Source organism: Lycorma delicatula, chromosome 3, assembly GCF_047948215.1.
Source record: "Lycorma delicatula isolate Av1 chromosome 3, ASM4794821v1, whole genome shotgun sequence".
In the NCBI taxonomy this organism is placed as follows: domain Eukaryota; kingdom Metazoa; phylum Arthropoda; class Insecta; order Hemiptera; family Fulgoridae; genus Lycorma; species Lycorma delicatula.
In genome coordinates this window covers 121,797,939-121,814,574 of record NC_134457.1, presented here as the reverse complement: position 1 = coordinate 121,814,574, position 16,636 = coordinate 121,797,939, and the positions used below count along the sequence as shown (strand labels likewise).

General features: G+C 27.9%; 1 protein-coding gene across 6 annotated transcripts in view; it reads right to left on the bottom strand.

Annotated features, from left to right (window-relative positions):
- Window positions 1-16,636, bottom strand: part of LOC142321950 (uncharacterized) — a 520,381-nt gene that overhangs the window by 53,133 nt on the left and 450,612 nt on the right. For all 6 annotated transcript variants that reach the window (XM_075360498.1, XM_075360499.1, XM_075360497.1 and 3 more), the window contains one exon: window positions 540-682. In XM_075360498.1, coding sequence (XP_075216613.1) covers window positions 540-682 — 143 coding nt within the window. The remainder of the gene's footprint in view (window positions 1-539; window positions 683-16,636) is intronic.

Sequence of the window (16,636 nt, the reverse complement as noted above, 5' to 3'; positions counted from 1 at the left end):
TAAAAAATACTGTTTATAATATATAACATCTATATTGTAACTTGTATGATTCCCGTACTTCTTTTTTTAAATCTGTTTTAACTTTACATACATATTTTTACAATATACTTTTCCTTCTAAAACAAATATATTTTAAAAATTCTCTTTTCCTTAAGTATGAAAATTTTTAATTAAAAACAAAAAATATCAAATGTATTTACGTTTTTCATCCTGCTTTATTTCCATATATTCCAACATTTTTGGCTATATAATACTCTCCTGGTGTAATGCAGGTTGGTTGATCAAGTTTCTACTATAAAATTTAAGGGAAGAATAAAATTAGGTTAAACAAATATCAAAAATTTTACAGTTACTTATTTAAATACAGTTTTCATTTTAATCCACAGTACACACACAATTGGACATGCGAAAGTTTACTGACTGAACACAATTTTTATTAAAAAATAAACCACTCATATATTATTATACAATACTAGTTTATAGAAGGGGTTTATTTGATATAAATTAAAAAGAAACATTTTACAAAAAAATGATCAAACCTTTATTCTTGAAACAGCTTCTTCAGCTTGCATCATACGGGTAGATTTAGTAGGCTGGCCCTCACATACAAGCTGAGTTGAACCGAGGTACCTTGCACGAAATAGCACTCCCTCAATAAGCACTGCAGGTTCATGTATCATAACTAAATACAAACAAAAAAGAAGGAACATTAATAAATTATAACAAAATAATCCTTTTAAGAAAAACAATTCATTAATAAAACAAATGAGAATAATTACTTCTCTTTTTACAAAAAATTCTTTCACCAGCTTCAATTTTTATATTGATTGAAATAACAGTAAACTTCATAATACAACGTACTCAATTTCCAAATTGATACTCACTGAAACTCAGATGTGAAAATACAGCTCAAATTCTCAGCACAGAATAAAAATGAAAGTGAACTGCCAGAATATGCTTTAATTAGCTAGGAATGATTAAAGTTTAAGAAAGATTAAAATTTAACAAATTTGAAGTAATCATTGATAAAATGGATCATGCAATATTAGGGAGGCTTAAGTTTATATAAAAACACTACACCTTAAAAAATGAAAAACAGATACATAATGAATGAGACCCAAATACAGCAAGATTTTTTAAACAGATGTCATGTTACAATAGAAAAAATGGGGATAAGAGTCAAAAATAGAGCAGTTCTAATAAGAGTAAATATAATAAAAATAATTTGTAGTTAAATACATTAAAAGCTTAAGAACCTGCTTCATAAGCCAAGGACAGATAACAAATTTAAAGACAGAAGTAGAAACAAAAATTTAAAAAAAAATATACAAACTGAAAGAAAAACAACTTCATTTGAAAGTATGAACATTTAAAATTAGAAAGGAAAAGAACGATATGAATATCAATGAAAAAAATGTCAACTCTCAAGCTTGCAAAACAATTAATTTACAGTATTACATTAACTGTCCTAATACACCTTATATTCCAGAAACAAAGAGAAGCTTATTTTAAACTTGCTTCAAATAAAGTTAAATATTTTTATTATGTTTGGTAATAAAACCACACAGTATTGTGTACGAAACTATGTGTGTGTAATTAATGCAAGATTAGTTACAGAAACCACATTGAGGATAATATAGAAGCTTATAACAGTTCTTCATTCATTAGTCTAGTCGCTTAGAAAAAAAGTAAAAAATAAATCTTAAATGTCCACCCTTTTTTTAAAATAGAAAAAAAGATTTTAATAATAAAATATAACACACCAAGTTATTATGCTGTAGATAATTTCTTAAATAAATAATCTAGTCACAAAACTCAATGAAGTGAAAAATATTCGTAGAATATAATCTGTTTAGGAAAAGAAAAATCAGGTAAATTAAATCTTATTTTCAATGTCTGTAATATGATACATACATTCACGAATGTGAATACACATCATGAATTCTATAACAATATTATTAATTATTTATAATTATAACTATCTCAAAACATGAAAATCTTCTACAGTTTACTTTATTAAAACTTATTCATTAACATTACCATAATTTCAATTACACCACACAACTTACAAATTGTAGATAATTCCTCACTTCATAATGATATAACTGAACTCAATAGTAACATTAAATTTAATTTTTATCCATGCAACACAATATCTTATTTTGAATTTTATCGTCTTTTTTATCCATAATTCAAGTATTTTACATTTAACATATATAACAAATCCATCAAAAAAGCGAATTGATGCTATTAGCTTTTCTAGGAAATAGTGTATCATATAATATAACATCAAATATGATTTTTTAGAATTCATACAATTAACAGACAAAAGATATTAGATCATTTTAAATGTATTTTACACAATCAACAATTAACAATATAAGTAGAATGGGAAAATATAAATTACATAACATAAATTCACAAATGATTTTTTTTAAATGCCAATCAAAAATATGCAAACATACAATTAATTGCCACTGAATAACTGACATGCAAAATGTTTCTAGAAAAAATAATAAAAGTATTACAAAAGATACTTAAAAGTATATATATAAAAAATAGAGATTTTACTCCACTTGTAAGAAAAACAAGCATGCAGATTCTGTTTGTAATGACATTCTTAGTTTAATAATGCTGCTTTTAGCATTAAAAAATGTTTGTTAACACGCAAGTATTTAATCTTTGTATTCAACATAACTGATTAAATCATTTCAGTTTTCTACTAAAGCAACAATATTATTTCTACTGAATGTTAATGTTGGCCTGTTACATATATACTGACAATAACAATCTTAATTGCATTAATAAAAGAGTATACATCCATATGCCCATGTTCGTGTTTTAACTGAATGGAACTCTAATCATTTTAAATACTCCCAGCAACAAACTTTTCAATAAATGTAGATTATCTGATCATGTTGTCCCTAGCCTCAATTTTATGGAAATTAATGTAATTTCCATAAAATGTAAGCTGTAGTAAGCTGAGAAATACAAATTACATAATATGGGGATCAAAATCACCTTTTAAGTAAAATCTATTTCTGCATGTATTAATTTAATAATTTATCAACAATAAAAAGACACAAAGACACTAATGCCATTATTTTTAATTACATAACATAGGTAAATGATGTAAAATCACACTAACTACCAACATGCACAGAAGTACAACTGATTTACAAGTACGGTTTACTTATGTGTACAAAGATGCATTATGAACATGATACATACATACGTAGTATGACAAACATGGGCAGTGGATACATGCTTTCATGCAGTTTTCAATATCCAGTGACATGAATAAACTTTAAAAATAGAATGATTTAATTACTACTGTACAGTCTCAGTAATTCAAGGTAATATGCACCATTAAACAATAGAAAACCTGAAGTAAGATAGTGAATAATTTATCTTTACTGGAAACATCAACAAATAAAAATGAAGGTACATTCTGAAGAGGTTTTAAGATAAAATAATACACGTAAAGGCCCATCAGCTTAATTAATGTAGTTCTGCATTTACTGCAATGTAACTTCATCTGCTCTGTTCGGCTAGTACCAATTCTCAAGCAGAAAATCAAGGAAGGCTTACAATACTAATACAAAATCAATGCCTATAAAAAATGAGCTTATAGTGAACAATAAGTTAATCTACGAAATTAATTTTTAACAGGTGAATGCAATCAAATAAGCTTCAAAAATACATTGAATAATTTTTTTGAATAACTTCATATTTCTAAAAAGACAGCATTTTTTAAACTGCTGGGTTAAATTTCTAACTAATAAAATTAAAAATAAATACAATGTTCCCCAATTACTGTGCATCTAAAAGGAGAAACAATGAGACTCATTTACAAATAACCTCATCAGGTTACAATCTAATTAACAGGGTTATTGGGTACAAAATACAGTATTTGTGAAAAATAAATGTTTCAGTTTTTAAAATAAGTGTGTTAATTATTTACATGGTAAAAATACCACAGTTGAGGAAAACAAAATTTGTTATTTTATATGTAATTAATAGAAAATAATAAATAACATTTGAATCGGTAAAAGAAAAAAAATTGAAAAACCTTTTTTAGTATATTGCATATATTTTTATTTTCATTTATACTAGGCAAAAATTATTTTTTGAAAAATCTGTTACTTGATTGTTTTTTGATATTAGTAAAATATGACTTGATTGATTTTATTGCAATACTCTCAATTAACAATTTTCTGTTATGAACCACTTTATAATTTTTATTTCATCAAGTGCTTTTTGGATTAAATAAATACTAGAATATTAGTTCAAACATATTAGTGAAATCTTTATCACCATTGATATCTTTATTCATGAGATTTCTTGAATCATGCAATCTATGGTTTTTTTATCAGTCATTATTTAATTTAATGGTACATTATTGTTAACATCCAGCTACTGCACCCACTAATAAAGTTTGTATTAAATCTGATTCCAAAAATGTGTCTTTAAAAAATTAAAATTTTTAAATTCTACTAAACGTCCAGAAATTTAAACATTTTCTTTTTCTCTATTTTCTTCATTCACAAGGATAATTCCTGGAAATTTTCCCAGCAGTTTTGATTTGCATTTTTTTTACATTTTCCCACCAAATTCTAACTTTGTATGAAATTTCCTTCAATGTAAATGGCTTTATTTTCAGAGGAGAAAGACAACAGCAGGAAGAAGGTAAATATTTAAGTTCATGGCATAACCGTGGAGTACTGGATCTGAATTTAAACACATTGAAGTTAAGGATGAAACATTTAATACAAAAATGGAGAAAATCGATATCAGTACACTAATATTTTTACATAACATGTAGTGTTATTAGGGTTTATATAAAATGCATAAAACATAGAATATTTACACAGATATTGAAATTAAAATTAACAACACGAATACTACCTTCACATGAACAAAGAAATAAGCAATATATCATATAATTTCAGCTAAATCGTTCCATACACAGAGCTACACATTTTCAACCCAAAACTGTAAATAATAATTCAAATTTCTGATCAGAAAATACCCTAATTTAGCTCTATTATGGATTAAATAGGCTTTAGAAAATTGACAAGGTTTCAGTTTGTTATTGAAAAGTTAATTTATTTTTTGATAAAGTATACCTTGGGCAACCAGGAGAGTTAGTTACCAAAATTTTTATCACCGATATGATAGGATAATATTATACATTCGCATTGTATTTATTTTAATGTGCGAGTGCTGAAAAACTGAAATGCATTAAAAAGTACTTCATTCTTTCTTTTAAATAAAAAAATGTTAAATTATATACATTATATATTTATTGCTAACATTCTACTATGCTGACAGTCCTCTCAGCTGTCTTTACAGAGCCTTACATTCTATCTGCTCATAAAAGTAGTAAACTATCTTAAAATTTCAAGAATCAATGTGCATAAAATCTTGGAAAACTTGTATGAAATTTAGTTTTACCAAAAAGGACTAAAAAGTTAATCAGAAAATGTGTACCAAAGACCCTTTATCTTCAAGACTATATCTAAAATTAAGTTCAATAACCTAATAATGCAATTGTTTTATTTTAGATTTTTATATTACTAAAATATATATGTTACAAAATACTAAGCATTTGAAGGCAAAGCAATAGATATTATTAAGTATTTATAATTCATTCATTCAAAGAAGAAAATGTTAACAGCAACCACTTCAAATATGTAAATATAAATTTATTTCAACATAAAATACATAGAACATTCATTAAAATACATCTGCATTCCCACAAAATCATCTCAAATAATATTTAAAAACATAATATACAAGTTCCTATCCAATGTTTCTTCTTTAATGCATGCCACTACTATCACAAAATTTCATTTCATATCGCAAAGCAAAAGGTACCTTAATTCTTAAAGAAAAAAACCATATAAAAACAAAAATATTCAATTTTCTCATTATCACAATAAATATTTTATATGATTTAACAAAATAAAACCGTAACACACTTACCATTATGTTCAAAAGAATTCCATAAACAATTGAATGTAATAGAAAAAAAGGAAAGAAAATTCATGTTACAAATTTTCAAAATATAATAAAACAAAAAAATTACACCAGACGTAAAAACATAGATGAAACAAAAACTTTCAAACTGAGAAAAGGTAATCATGATTTTTTTAAAATGATTAAGTAAAAAAATTCCCTGGTTTATTATTTTTAATGCAATTATAAAAAAATAAAGTTTTCTTATACATTCAGAATAAATAATCGAGACGCTAAAATAAATTTTGAAATTATGAAATAAAATAATAGTTCATTAGGACAATAAAAGCTAAGAGGCTCACATTAACATTATTTAGAAATGGATAATACATTTTGGCAATATTTTCAACTTAATCAAATCTTTATAAATCTATATTATTTTATTTTACATGAAATATTAACTTTTCTAAATATTGAACTATTTATTTTAATATTATAATATTTTTTAAACACTGTAGATTTCAGATTTCAATAACATGTGATTTTTTCCAACTTTCTCTGATTTTAGAGCTTCTTTTTGAATACTAAAACCGTTTTACACAATGAGAAAAAACTTTGTTATGGTTACTCACAATTTATAAATAAATACCAATAATTTTTTCAGAAAAGGACTGAGGGCAAAGAACAAAGGTTAAGTTCTGTAATGCACAGGATATGCATCTGCCACATTTTTGTGTTTAATCCTGTTCTGCTCTATTTTGAAAGCAACAAAGAAGATATAAATTAGATGCAACTGCTAAATATCTTATCCCCCATTAAAAAAAAAGAAAGAATTAAATAAAACTTTCCTACCAGTCAACAATTATTTATCTACCATCCTCTGGTGACAGTACTGGGTATGAAGGTATTCAAAAGTAAACTTAACTATTCTAATATGAAACCTACCTTTACCTTACTTATTACTTAATTACATTACAAAGAAAGGAATTTTTCAGTAAAATAAAAACATTTTTTATTACAATGAACTTCAGGCTTTTTATGAAGTGCAATAACAATATGTTGATGATGAGGTTGTAAAACGTACTGAATTTAAATTTCGCTATCATGTCTTTGAAGTAGTTCTCTTGTCCAAAGATTCAACACTCAAAGCAATTTTCTTACTGTTACATGCTCCGAGAAAGGCTGTTCTCTTAATCCCAATGCAATGTCAATTTTTTAACTTTAGCTTCATCTTGAAAAAGCAAAAGAATCTACAGAGAGCTAAATCTGACAAATATAGATGATTTACAATCATGCTGTTGCAGTTGAAAACCTCACAAATTTTGACAGAGAATATTTATGACTGAGCAATCAATTCACCTTGCACTACAATACAGATTGTTTGGCTTACTTGTCTTCTCTCATACGCCACAGAATATTACAATTTTTAAATGTGATGTTATGTCTACTCTATCTTAACCTAAAATAAAATTACAGATGAGCCTATGCATATTATTACAGAAACTTTAAATTCCCGTAAATACATAACACTCGCTACTTGAAATATTGACTCATGAAATCAGTGCTTGCCACTGATTTCATGCAATTTATCTCATGCCCACAATGGTCTCAGCAAATTCTTTATAGGACAAGTTTTAGAATGTTTTAAGTAAATCTAGTATAAAATTTAAAAAGTATGATAATCTAAATTTATTTTAATATCTATTTACTTCCAACTGACTGTTTTATATATAAAGAATGAATTTTTATAAATAAACAGCTAGTCATTAGTTTTAGATCTTTAAAATCTGCCTGTAGGTTGCATATTTCCTTATTCCTATTACTCATCTAATAACTGTATTACTAGGGTCTTTTAATCACTAATAGTAGCTCAGTAATGCTAAATCAATACTGGAATTGTAATACTCAAGCTAACACTTCTACAAATTGCACAATAATACCTAAATATTATACTATTTTGCTTTATTTTTACACACTGTTTCATTCCTTTTAGAAAAGGATCAAAATTAGTTACTGGCTACACCTATTTTACTTGAATTCCTCAATTTTTGTAGATGTCCAAAATTAAAACAGTCAAAACTAAAAATATTATTCAGTTTTCATGCTCAATCCATTACACCAATGGATTCAATTTTCTATAAATACGTTTCTAATGGATCTTTGTTACAGGTTCCCTTACAACAATCTGTATTAATTCTACTACGAATATATTACTTTCTTTCAGATTAAATTCCAACCAATACTGGTAAACTTTCAAATATTGGGCTACAATTTTTTTGTTTAATCTTTTATCATGTTCATACAAAAATTTAAGTTAGTAATTTTAATTGGACTACTTCTGAATCAGTTACGCATTAATTAGACATATTAATAATACTATTTTGCAATTTCCTAAAATATTTTAGTTGCCAAAAAATGTAATTTTATCTATACAAAAAGATTTTACTATTTTTTAGAGACTTTACTATCAAAACTCTTCCTATATGACTAGTTCTACGACCATTTTAGATTTATGTGAGAACCTACCTCTAAAATAACTTTAATTTTTGTTACAAGTAATTTTTCATTTTGTTCAACTCCAAAATGAGCTGCTAATTTCCCTAGCATCAGATAATACATTTTCATTACAGTTCCATTACTCTTATCAGTTGCTGTTTCTTTAATTATTGATAGCTTTTTTTATAATACTACTTTCCACTTTACTGAATTAAATTTCATTGACACTTTTAAAAATTTTACAATTTTTGGTTTTTTGTCCTAAGCAGTATTTGTTTCCTTTCTTAAATACACTTCTCTCTAACCTGCTCTCCATGTTTACTAAGATTTTGGATACCTCTTTATTTATTGAGGATTTCTACTTTTAAGATGGTTTTCCTAACAGGGCAAGTTTCATTGAAGTGATATGAAAATAAATTATGCATTCATTATACTTCAGATTAACTCTTTATTTATCATATTAAACTAGTAAACCTATTTCAACCCTACTTTTTATTCTACTTAAAAGTAAAACTTCATATGGTTGACATCAATAAATAACTCATTATTTCCCATTATGAATTTTTGTATGTGTTTAATTAGTAAAATATTATATTATGGTTTTAGGTAAATCTCTAATTCTGGTATAATCCTGAACCATAATTTGAAGGCTATTGATGCTTACATCACTGAATATCCCTTTAATTTTTTTTGTTATTATATGAGAGTGACTCAAATGTGAACAGTAATTTTTTTTAATAAATTTATTGATTAATAATATACACAATTCATACCTTCATCATTTCTCCATATGATCTCAGCACTCTCTACACACTATTGCCAATGATTTGGAAGCTTGAATATTCCTTGTTCATAAAAAGTTTGAGGCCGAGTCATCAACCAATTGTGCACGTACTCCACGACATCTTCATTGTTTTCAAATCGTACTCCAAGCGATTCTTTCAATGGCACAAACAAAAAATAGTCACAGGGGGCCAAATCTGGACTGTAAGGAGAGTGGTCAAGAGTTTTCCAGTGCATTTTTTCCAATTAAATTTACTTGTCAAAATCATGGTGTGCAACCTGTCTGGTGTTGTCATGGAGAAGGATGACATCTCTGATGGGTACCCCATCTTTTGTTTAGGTAGGCAGCTTTTGTTGATTGTATCAGGTGGAAATAGTAAGTCACATTCATCAATCGATGATTGTGAAGAAAATCGATGAATAAAACTCCCTTTGAATAAAAAAAAATCAATGCAAGAACATTTCTGGCTGACAGATGGCTTTTGGCCACTACTGGGCAGCCCTCATCCTTCCTTTGCCAATCCTTACTTGCCATTTTTGACTCTGGAGTTTAATGATGGACCCATGTCTCATATCAAATGTGATGATGCACCTCAAAAAATTGTTCCCTTCTTGAAATCAATTCACAAGTTTCTCACAGATCTCCAGCCTGATCTGTTTTTTATTTTCTGTCAACAACCTCGAAAGAACCCACTGAGCACTGATTTTTCTAAATAAAAATGATCAGTGATAATGGATTGAGCACTCCCATAGCTGATACCCACTTCTGACGAGATTTCTTTAACAGTGAACCGGCGATCACCTTCAATACGCTCCAAATGGCAGAAATGTTAGCTGTGAGACTTGACCTTGGGCACTGATCATGACTTTCGTTTTATATACTCTCTTGCCCGCCCTTAAATAATCTGGCCCATGTGAACACTCCGTTCTGGGATAGTGAACTATCTTCAACCTGTACCTTTAAACCAATTAAAATTTCCACAGGTTTAACGCCTTCATTATTTAAAAACTTTATGATTATATGTTATGCAACAGATGACAGAACCTCTTGTTCACTCATGGATGTACTGACGACAGAACAGAGTGCAGGAGCTTACCAAGCTGGTTCCCCCCTCTTTAACACACCGAATATTAACCACTTACTCCACCATCCAGCTCAAAACTACTTGCTACATAGAATAGCAAATTACCGTTTAAATCTGATTCACCCTTGTACATACTAAAGTCACCCAAGGGTTAATCTGTTATATTTCTTGGGTAATAAAAAAAAAATTTTTCAATATTATTTCAGCATGAAAATATTGAACTTTAAAATTCTAAAACATTAAAATAATTCTTTCAAAAGCTTTAAAAATTGTTACTTTTTAACATTTATTTTATAATTTTAACTATTCTGTTATAATTCTGCATGAGGGTAAGTTAAAAATTATCTACACTATCGCCATAACACCTTCAAGATTGTCATACTGCCTTCTGCACATGTGAGCTTAAGAGTCTGTATGACTGCGATCATATGTGTGAAATTTGATCCCACACATCATTTGCCTTACGGCTACTACAGGTTAAACATGTCCACTCCACTAGAAGTTTGCACCAAAGAGAAACAATGAGCAGCGATTCAATTTCTCTGGTTGGAGGGTGTGAAATTCATCATAGTCTTTTATCACAAGTGTTTTTTCATGGATTGAGAAGTTTAAAAATAGCCAAACAAGTGTAATACATGAGGAGGGAGCAGGATGCTCCTCAACCTCCACTATGGAAGACAAAATTCAGCAAATTCAAGAGGTGGTTCTGGTGAAAAGGTGAATTACCACTGATGAGGTAGCATCTTCTTCGAACATCAATCATGGTTCTGCCCATCAAATAATCCATGATGAGCTCGACTTCCGTAAAGTCTGTGTGCAATGGAAACCAAGACAGCTTATTCTACAAGTTCAAACTTATTGACATCTGACAACACTTACTTGATTACTTCAACGAGGAAGGCGACATTTTTGAGCAGAAAAGTCATCAGTGATGAAATATGGGTTCATCTCTATGAGCCAGAATCGAAATTCCAGAATATGGAGTGGAAAGACCCGGGATCTTTGATGCATAAAAAATTCAAGACTGAATTATCAGCAAGAAAGGTTATGGTAACCGTTTTTTGGGATACAAAAGGTCCTTCATGGAAAAGGGGACAACAATCAACAGCGCGAGTTACACTGAAATGTTGGAAAACAAGCTGAAGCCACCAATTTGCAACAAACATTAAGGTCTTAAGAAGGCTTTACAAGGCCATTGATTTTCCACAGGCTTCGATGTACAGGAAATAGTACAAAAGTGGCTTCACAACTAACCAAAAATTTTCTTCTTGGAAGGAATAAACAAGATTGTATTCATGTGGACCAAGTGCATTGACAAGAGATTACATAGAAAAATGATGTACATGTTGAACATCTACCATTGTGTAAATAAATTGTAGAAGAAAAAGTGTAGATAATTTTTGAATCGCCATCATAATAAATCAATTTTTCACATACTTTTGTGTTTATACTGTAATAGGTTGATATACTTCCAAACTGATTATTAGTTGGCAAATACTTTAGATTTATTTGCCACAGCAAGCAATGTAAATGAAGGCCAACTTAAAACTACTGCAAGTTACTTTATTTCCACAAACTAGCAGTTATGTGCAGAGATGGACATTATTAATTTTTGTTTGCAAGGTTACAATTAAACTGTTGACAAAAAAAGGTTATTAAACTGTACATAGTTGATTATTAAAACCACAGTTATGATTATTTGAATTACTATTTTACATGGTAATTATTTTAATTACAATGTAAATTTTTCCTTTTTAACACATCTGCTGTGAAGTAGTTTTGAAGTAGTGTCTGTCAAATAAATAAGTATCCACTAGTACTTGCTTTCTTTTTTACATTTGATGGTAATTAGAAAAAACATGGTAAGATCATAAATCTGGTAAGATTCGTTCATATAAGTTTTTGGTATTAAACATATCTGAAATGAAACTAAAATGAAATATGAATCATTTTAAAGGTGTTATCAAAGTGATCTACAACAGATTTGAATCAGACATGCCTAAGCTATATTAATTTAAGGACAAATCAGGATGTTGATTTAAATGAGTAAAATTTACAGACATCAGTTAATTAATAACGACAAAAAACTAGTCAATTTATCTAAGGGATCGAACCTACAGAGTTTTTCAAGATTTGCTGATGTTAGTAAAAGTTAAAAAATTTTAAAAGATGAAAGTTTCTTCAAAAATGAAAACAAGAGCAACATACTTTATATAAAAACACAGCAAAATTATGCAAAGAAAACAAAATAACAGATCTAAAAAATCTGTTGTAAGATTGTAGACAGCACCCTTACAACTTGTAATGCTTAAATGTTTCAGGGAACAGTATTATAGAAATTGCAAATATTCTTTTGAAGATGGCAGAAAAATATCTCCAGTGACCAGAATTCTACATAGGCAGCAATAAAACCTACATAGAGTAATTTTTATCAATTTTAAACACAAAGGAAACCAAAGAAACATTTACATAGAACTTTCAAAAATCAATTCCATGCATACATCTTATATTATAACTTATTCTAATGTTTAATGAATACATTTTTATTCTTCTGTAGATACAATACTATGGCTGAAAGATAAAGGGTAAACTTGCTGAAAATTATATACTTGAATAACAGTGGTATTATGGAATTTTCTCTAATTATTTTTTAAAGTTAACATTACAGTGAATTTAGAAAATAAGCAAATTTTAAAAAAAACATCTGCAAAATTCTAAGAGCATAATTATACCTCCAGTCCTTAAATGTAGGGATGACCTTAGGAATATGCGACTAAAATCAATACAATTATATTTCCTAAACTTCTAATTTAATGTGGAAAAACAGTACTTTAGACTCCACTAAAACTGGCTTTCTATAAATTCAGTAAGGTGAGTAAGGATGCTGTCATGCTATTCCACTGATACAATACAGTAATCTAGATAGTATTAAGCTGACATATCAATTTACAACCTTAAAATTTAATGCGTTTATAACTAAATCAGTGTTAACTAGATACTAGATAATACATATACAATATTATCTCAGACACACTGAAATGCTTCAAAACATTGAATACATTATTACATCAAGAAATGTTAAATTTGTACTTCTAATGTTATAAATGGTACTTACAAGTAATTACTTCTAATTTCTAGATACGTAATGTTCAATGGAAAACTTTAATAAATAATATAATTGAGTACTACTAAAACTGAGTAATCAAGTATTACTAAATTTAAGCTGGGAGTAGCATAATCCACGGAAAAGCATTTATAATTCAATAATGGTTTACAATGGTTTGTAATAATTCTAATGATAAAAAAGGGTAACATGCAGCAATCAGTTCAGAGTATTAAAAACCAGCAGCTGTAATACATTCAAGTACTTATTGAATGAATTTAATTATTATTTTTATTTGGTAATATATAAACTACCATCAATAACTGTTAATAAAAAATGTTATTACATGTGAAAATAGATAGAAAATATTAATTTAATTGCAAAGAATTATTATTATCTGTCATATAATTTTGTGTAGCTTAAATGTTAATTAAGTCTAACATTACGTTCATTATGTAAAAAAATGTCTATTAGTATACAATTTTTGAAAATATATGTGCTCTTGTAAATAAATCCCTAAATTTTTTAAAAATTAAGTCTTAGTTATATTTTAAAGTTAAGACATGCTTTTGTAGAGCAATATTAAAACATCTAACTATTTTAAATCTAAGCCCCCATAACCATATACACCAATCTTATCTCTCTCTTTCCTTGAATGCTTGACTAAAATTGTTTTATTCTTTAGTTTCTCATGTACATTACAGCTACATTTAATTTTTAAAAACAATTTTATTAAAATTAATATGAATTAACTGTTCATAATTTAGAAAAGGCACTTGATTGCAATGCAACTGATGAAGTTTCACACTACAGTAATGCATTTGACCCATTTCATATGAACTGATAAAGAAAAAAACTTAACCAGTCTGTTTATACTCCTTTAAATGTTTTATAATTCACTATGCCCAAAAATTCACAGTATATTGACTACTTTCTTTCTGCTTATAGGAAGATTGTTTTTTTATGGCAGAATACACAGTAGCTTGCAAATTAATTTGAATATGAGGAAATTTGTGTTTATTTCTAAATTGTGGCTTCACTTCTTCACCACACACATAATTTAAGCTGTCTGTGAAACATGAGGTTATTGTTCTTTGGTTATTTTTCAAGAAAGCTTCAAAAATTGCTTCACTTTCTCTGAGCATACCAGCATGGTACAATGACAAATAGCTTCTGAGTGTAGTGTTGCACTAATGTTAGTGGATGCTATTTTAAAACAATTTAAAGAAACTTGAAAATTATCTGCTGTGAGCTTAAATTGAGAATTTGTTCCACTGATGAGCAGTCAGTGGAACAGATTTACATGTGAAAACTGTTATGCAATGGCTTCTTGTAGCTGGACGGAAAGCTCACTGGCCAGCTGAAAAGTAATGGGCAAAACAAGGCTCTAATGGACCAAAGAACATCCTAACTGGGCAGAAAAAGACATGAAAAATGTTATGTTTTCAAAATGAATCATATTTATATCTTCAGAGACAAAGGGTTCCATAAGTTAGAAAAGAACCAGATGAAAATACAGCACTGGGTCATACCAAACAATCAGTTAAAAATCACAGAAAAAATGTTTTGGGAGTCATTTCACATTTGAAGGCCCTTAATTCATTTCTTCCACAGGATGGTATATTGAAAGTTATGGATGTATCAAGATTCTGAAGGAAAGGGCTGTGACAACTTCAAAACAAATTTCTCAAGGCAATGGAGTGTTCCAACCATGTCATACAAAAAAAAACGTGGAAAATGTTTTGAAGAATGAAACAAAGAGCTCCCATGGCCAGACAACTCCCCAGACTCTCATAAATGAATTTTACCACAAACATTAACTTCATTAAAACAATAATACTGGTTTGGTTTCATAATGATGAAATAAAAAAAAAATGTGTAGTGCACTTGTTGAAACAATGCCAAGTAGTGTACAAAAGTGATTAAAAATGTAGGAGAATAAATTATTTACTAGATTTTCACATATTACACAGATGCAATTTTTTTCTAAATAGGATTACTTTTTATTACATAACATTTGTGTTCGGATTAATCTGGATGTTACTGTTGGTTGCCTCAAATATTATGCGTCCCTGTACATTATATATATTTGTTATATTATATATTTATGTATATGTTATATTAATATATAATGCATTATATATTTTGTTAACAACAGTAACATTAACTACACAAACATAATTACACTAGAGTCAAAACATTATATACACTTGTAGCTTACAGTCATCTTATCTATCTTGCATCCTATCATGACATGCACTACTACAGTATCTCTCATTATTACAAGTATGCATATAAGACAGTTCTTACTGTATAAGTAGTGCAAAAGTTTAAAATCTGCACTGATTTAGTGTATGTTCACTACAACGGTAACTGTATTTTAATATCTTTACCTTTCTAAAAAAAATTGTACTTTCAAATGAAAAAAAATCATCAGAATTATTATTAAAACTTGTGGGAGGCAAAGGTGTAGTTTTTAAAAATATTTTTTGAGAATCTCAACTTTAAACACCTATCAAACAAAAATGAATGGAGATAAATAGTTTTATTTTGCATCTTTATTAGTCTGCATTTTCCTTCAGTTAAATTAATGTATTAACCAAATATTAAGAATTTTGAAGTGAACAAATTATTTTAAATAAAACCATCAAATTATGGTTTAAAATCAAACAATAATTGATGTTTTACAAGTTAAACCACTTATGGTTTACGTATTATGTATTAACTTGTTATGGTTGATACATAATGAAAAAAAAAAATTACATTAAAAAATAATTTTTACTTTTATAAATTTAAATAAATATTTATGTGTTATTTTTAAGAATGAACAGCAGTTATTTGAAATATTACAATGAATTCTGGTAACATAAGTTCATTCTTTATAACTACTGGTGTATTGTTACTGTGCTATTATTTTTAATCAACTGTGTATAAAAACTCACAAGCTATCCTAAATATATCAATAATTATTGATTATTATTATTATTATTATTATTATTGTTACTGTTATTAAGTGTTTAAACATAAAATAAATTTGAAAACAAAATAAGTAAAAGTTAAAAGAACATTGAAAAATATATGAACAAAATTTTAAAAGTATATCTTGTTTTCAAGAAGTAAATTTTACATCAGTATTACTCTTTCATCATGTGTAGTATTTTATATTCTACACTGCGTCAATTTTTTTTGTGTCAAAATAACAACAGAG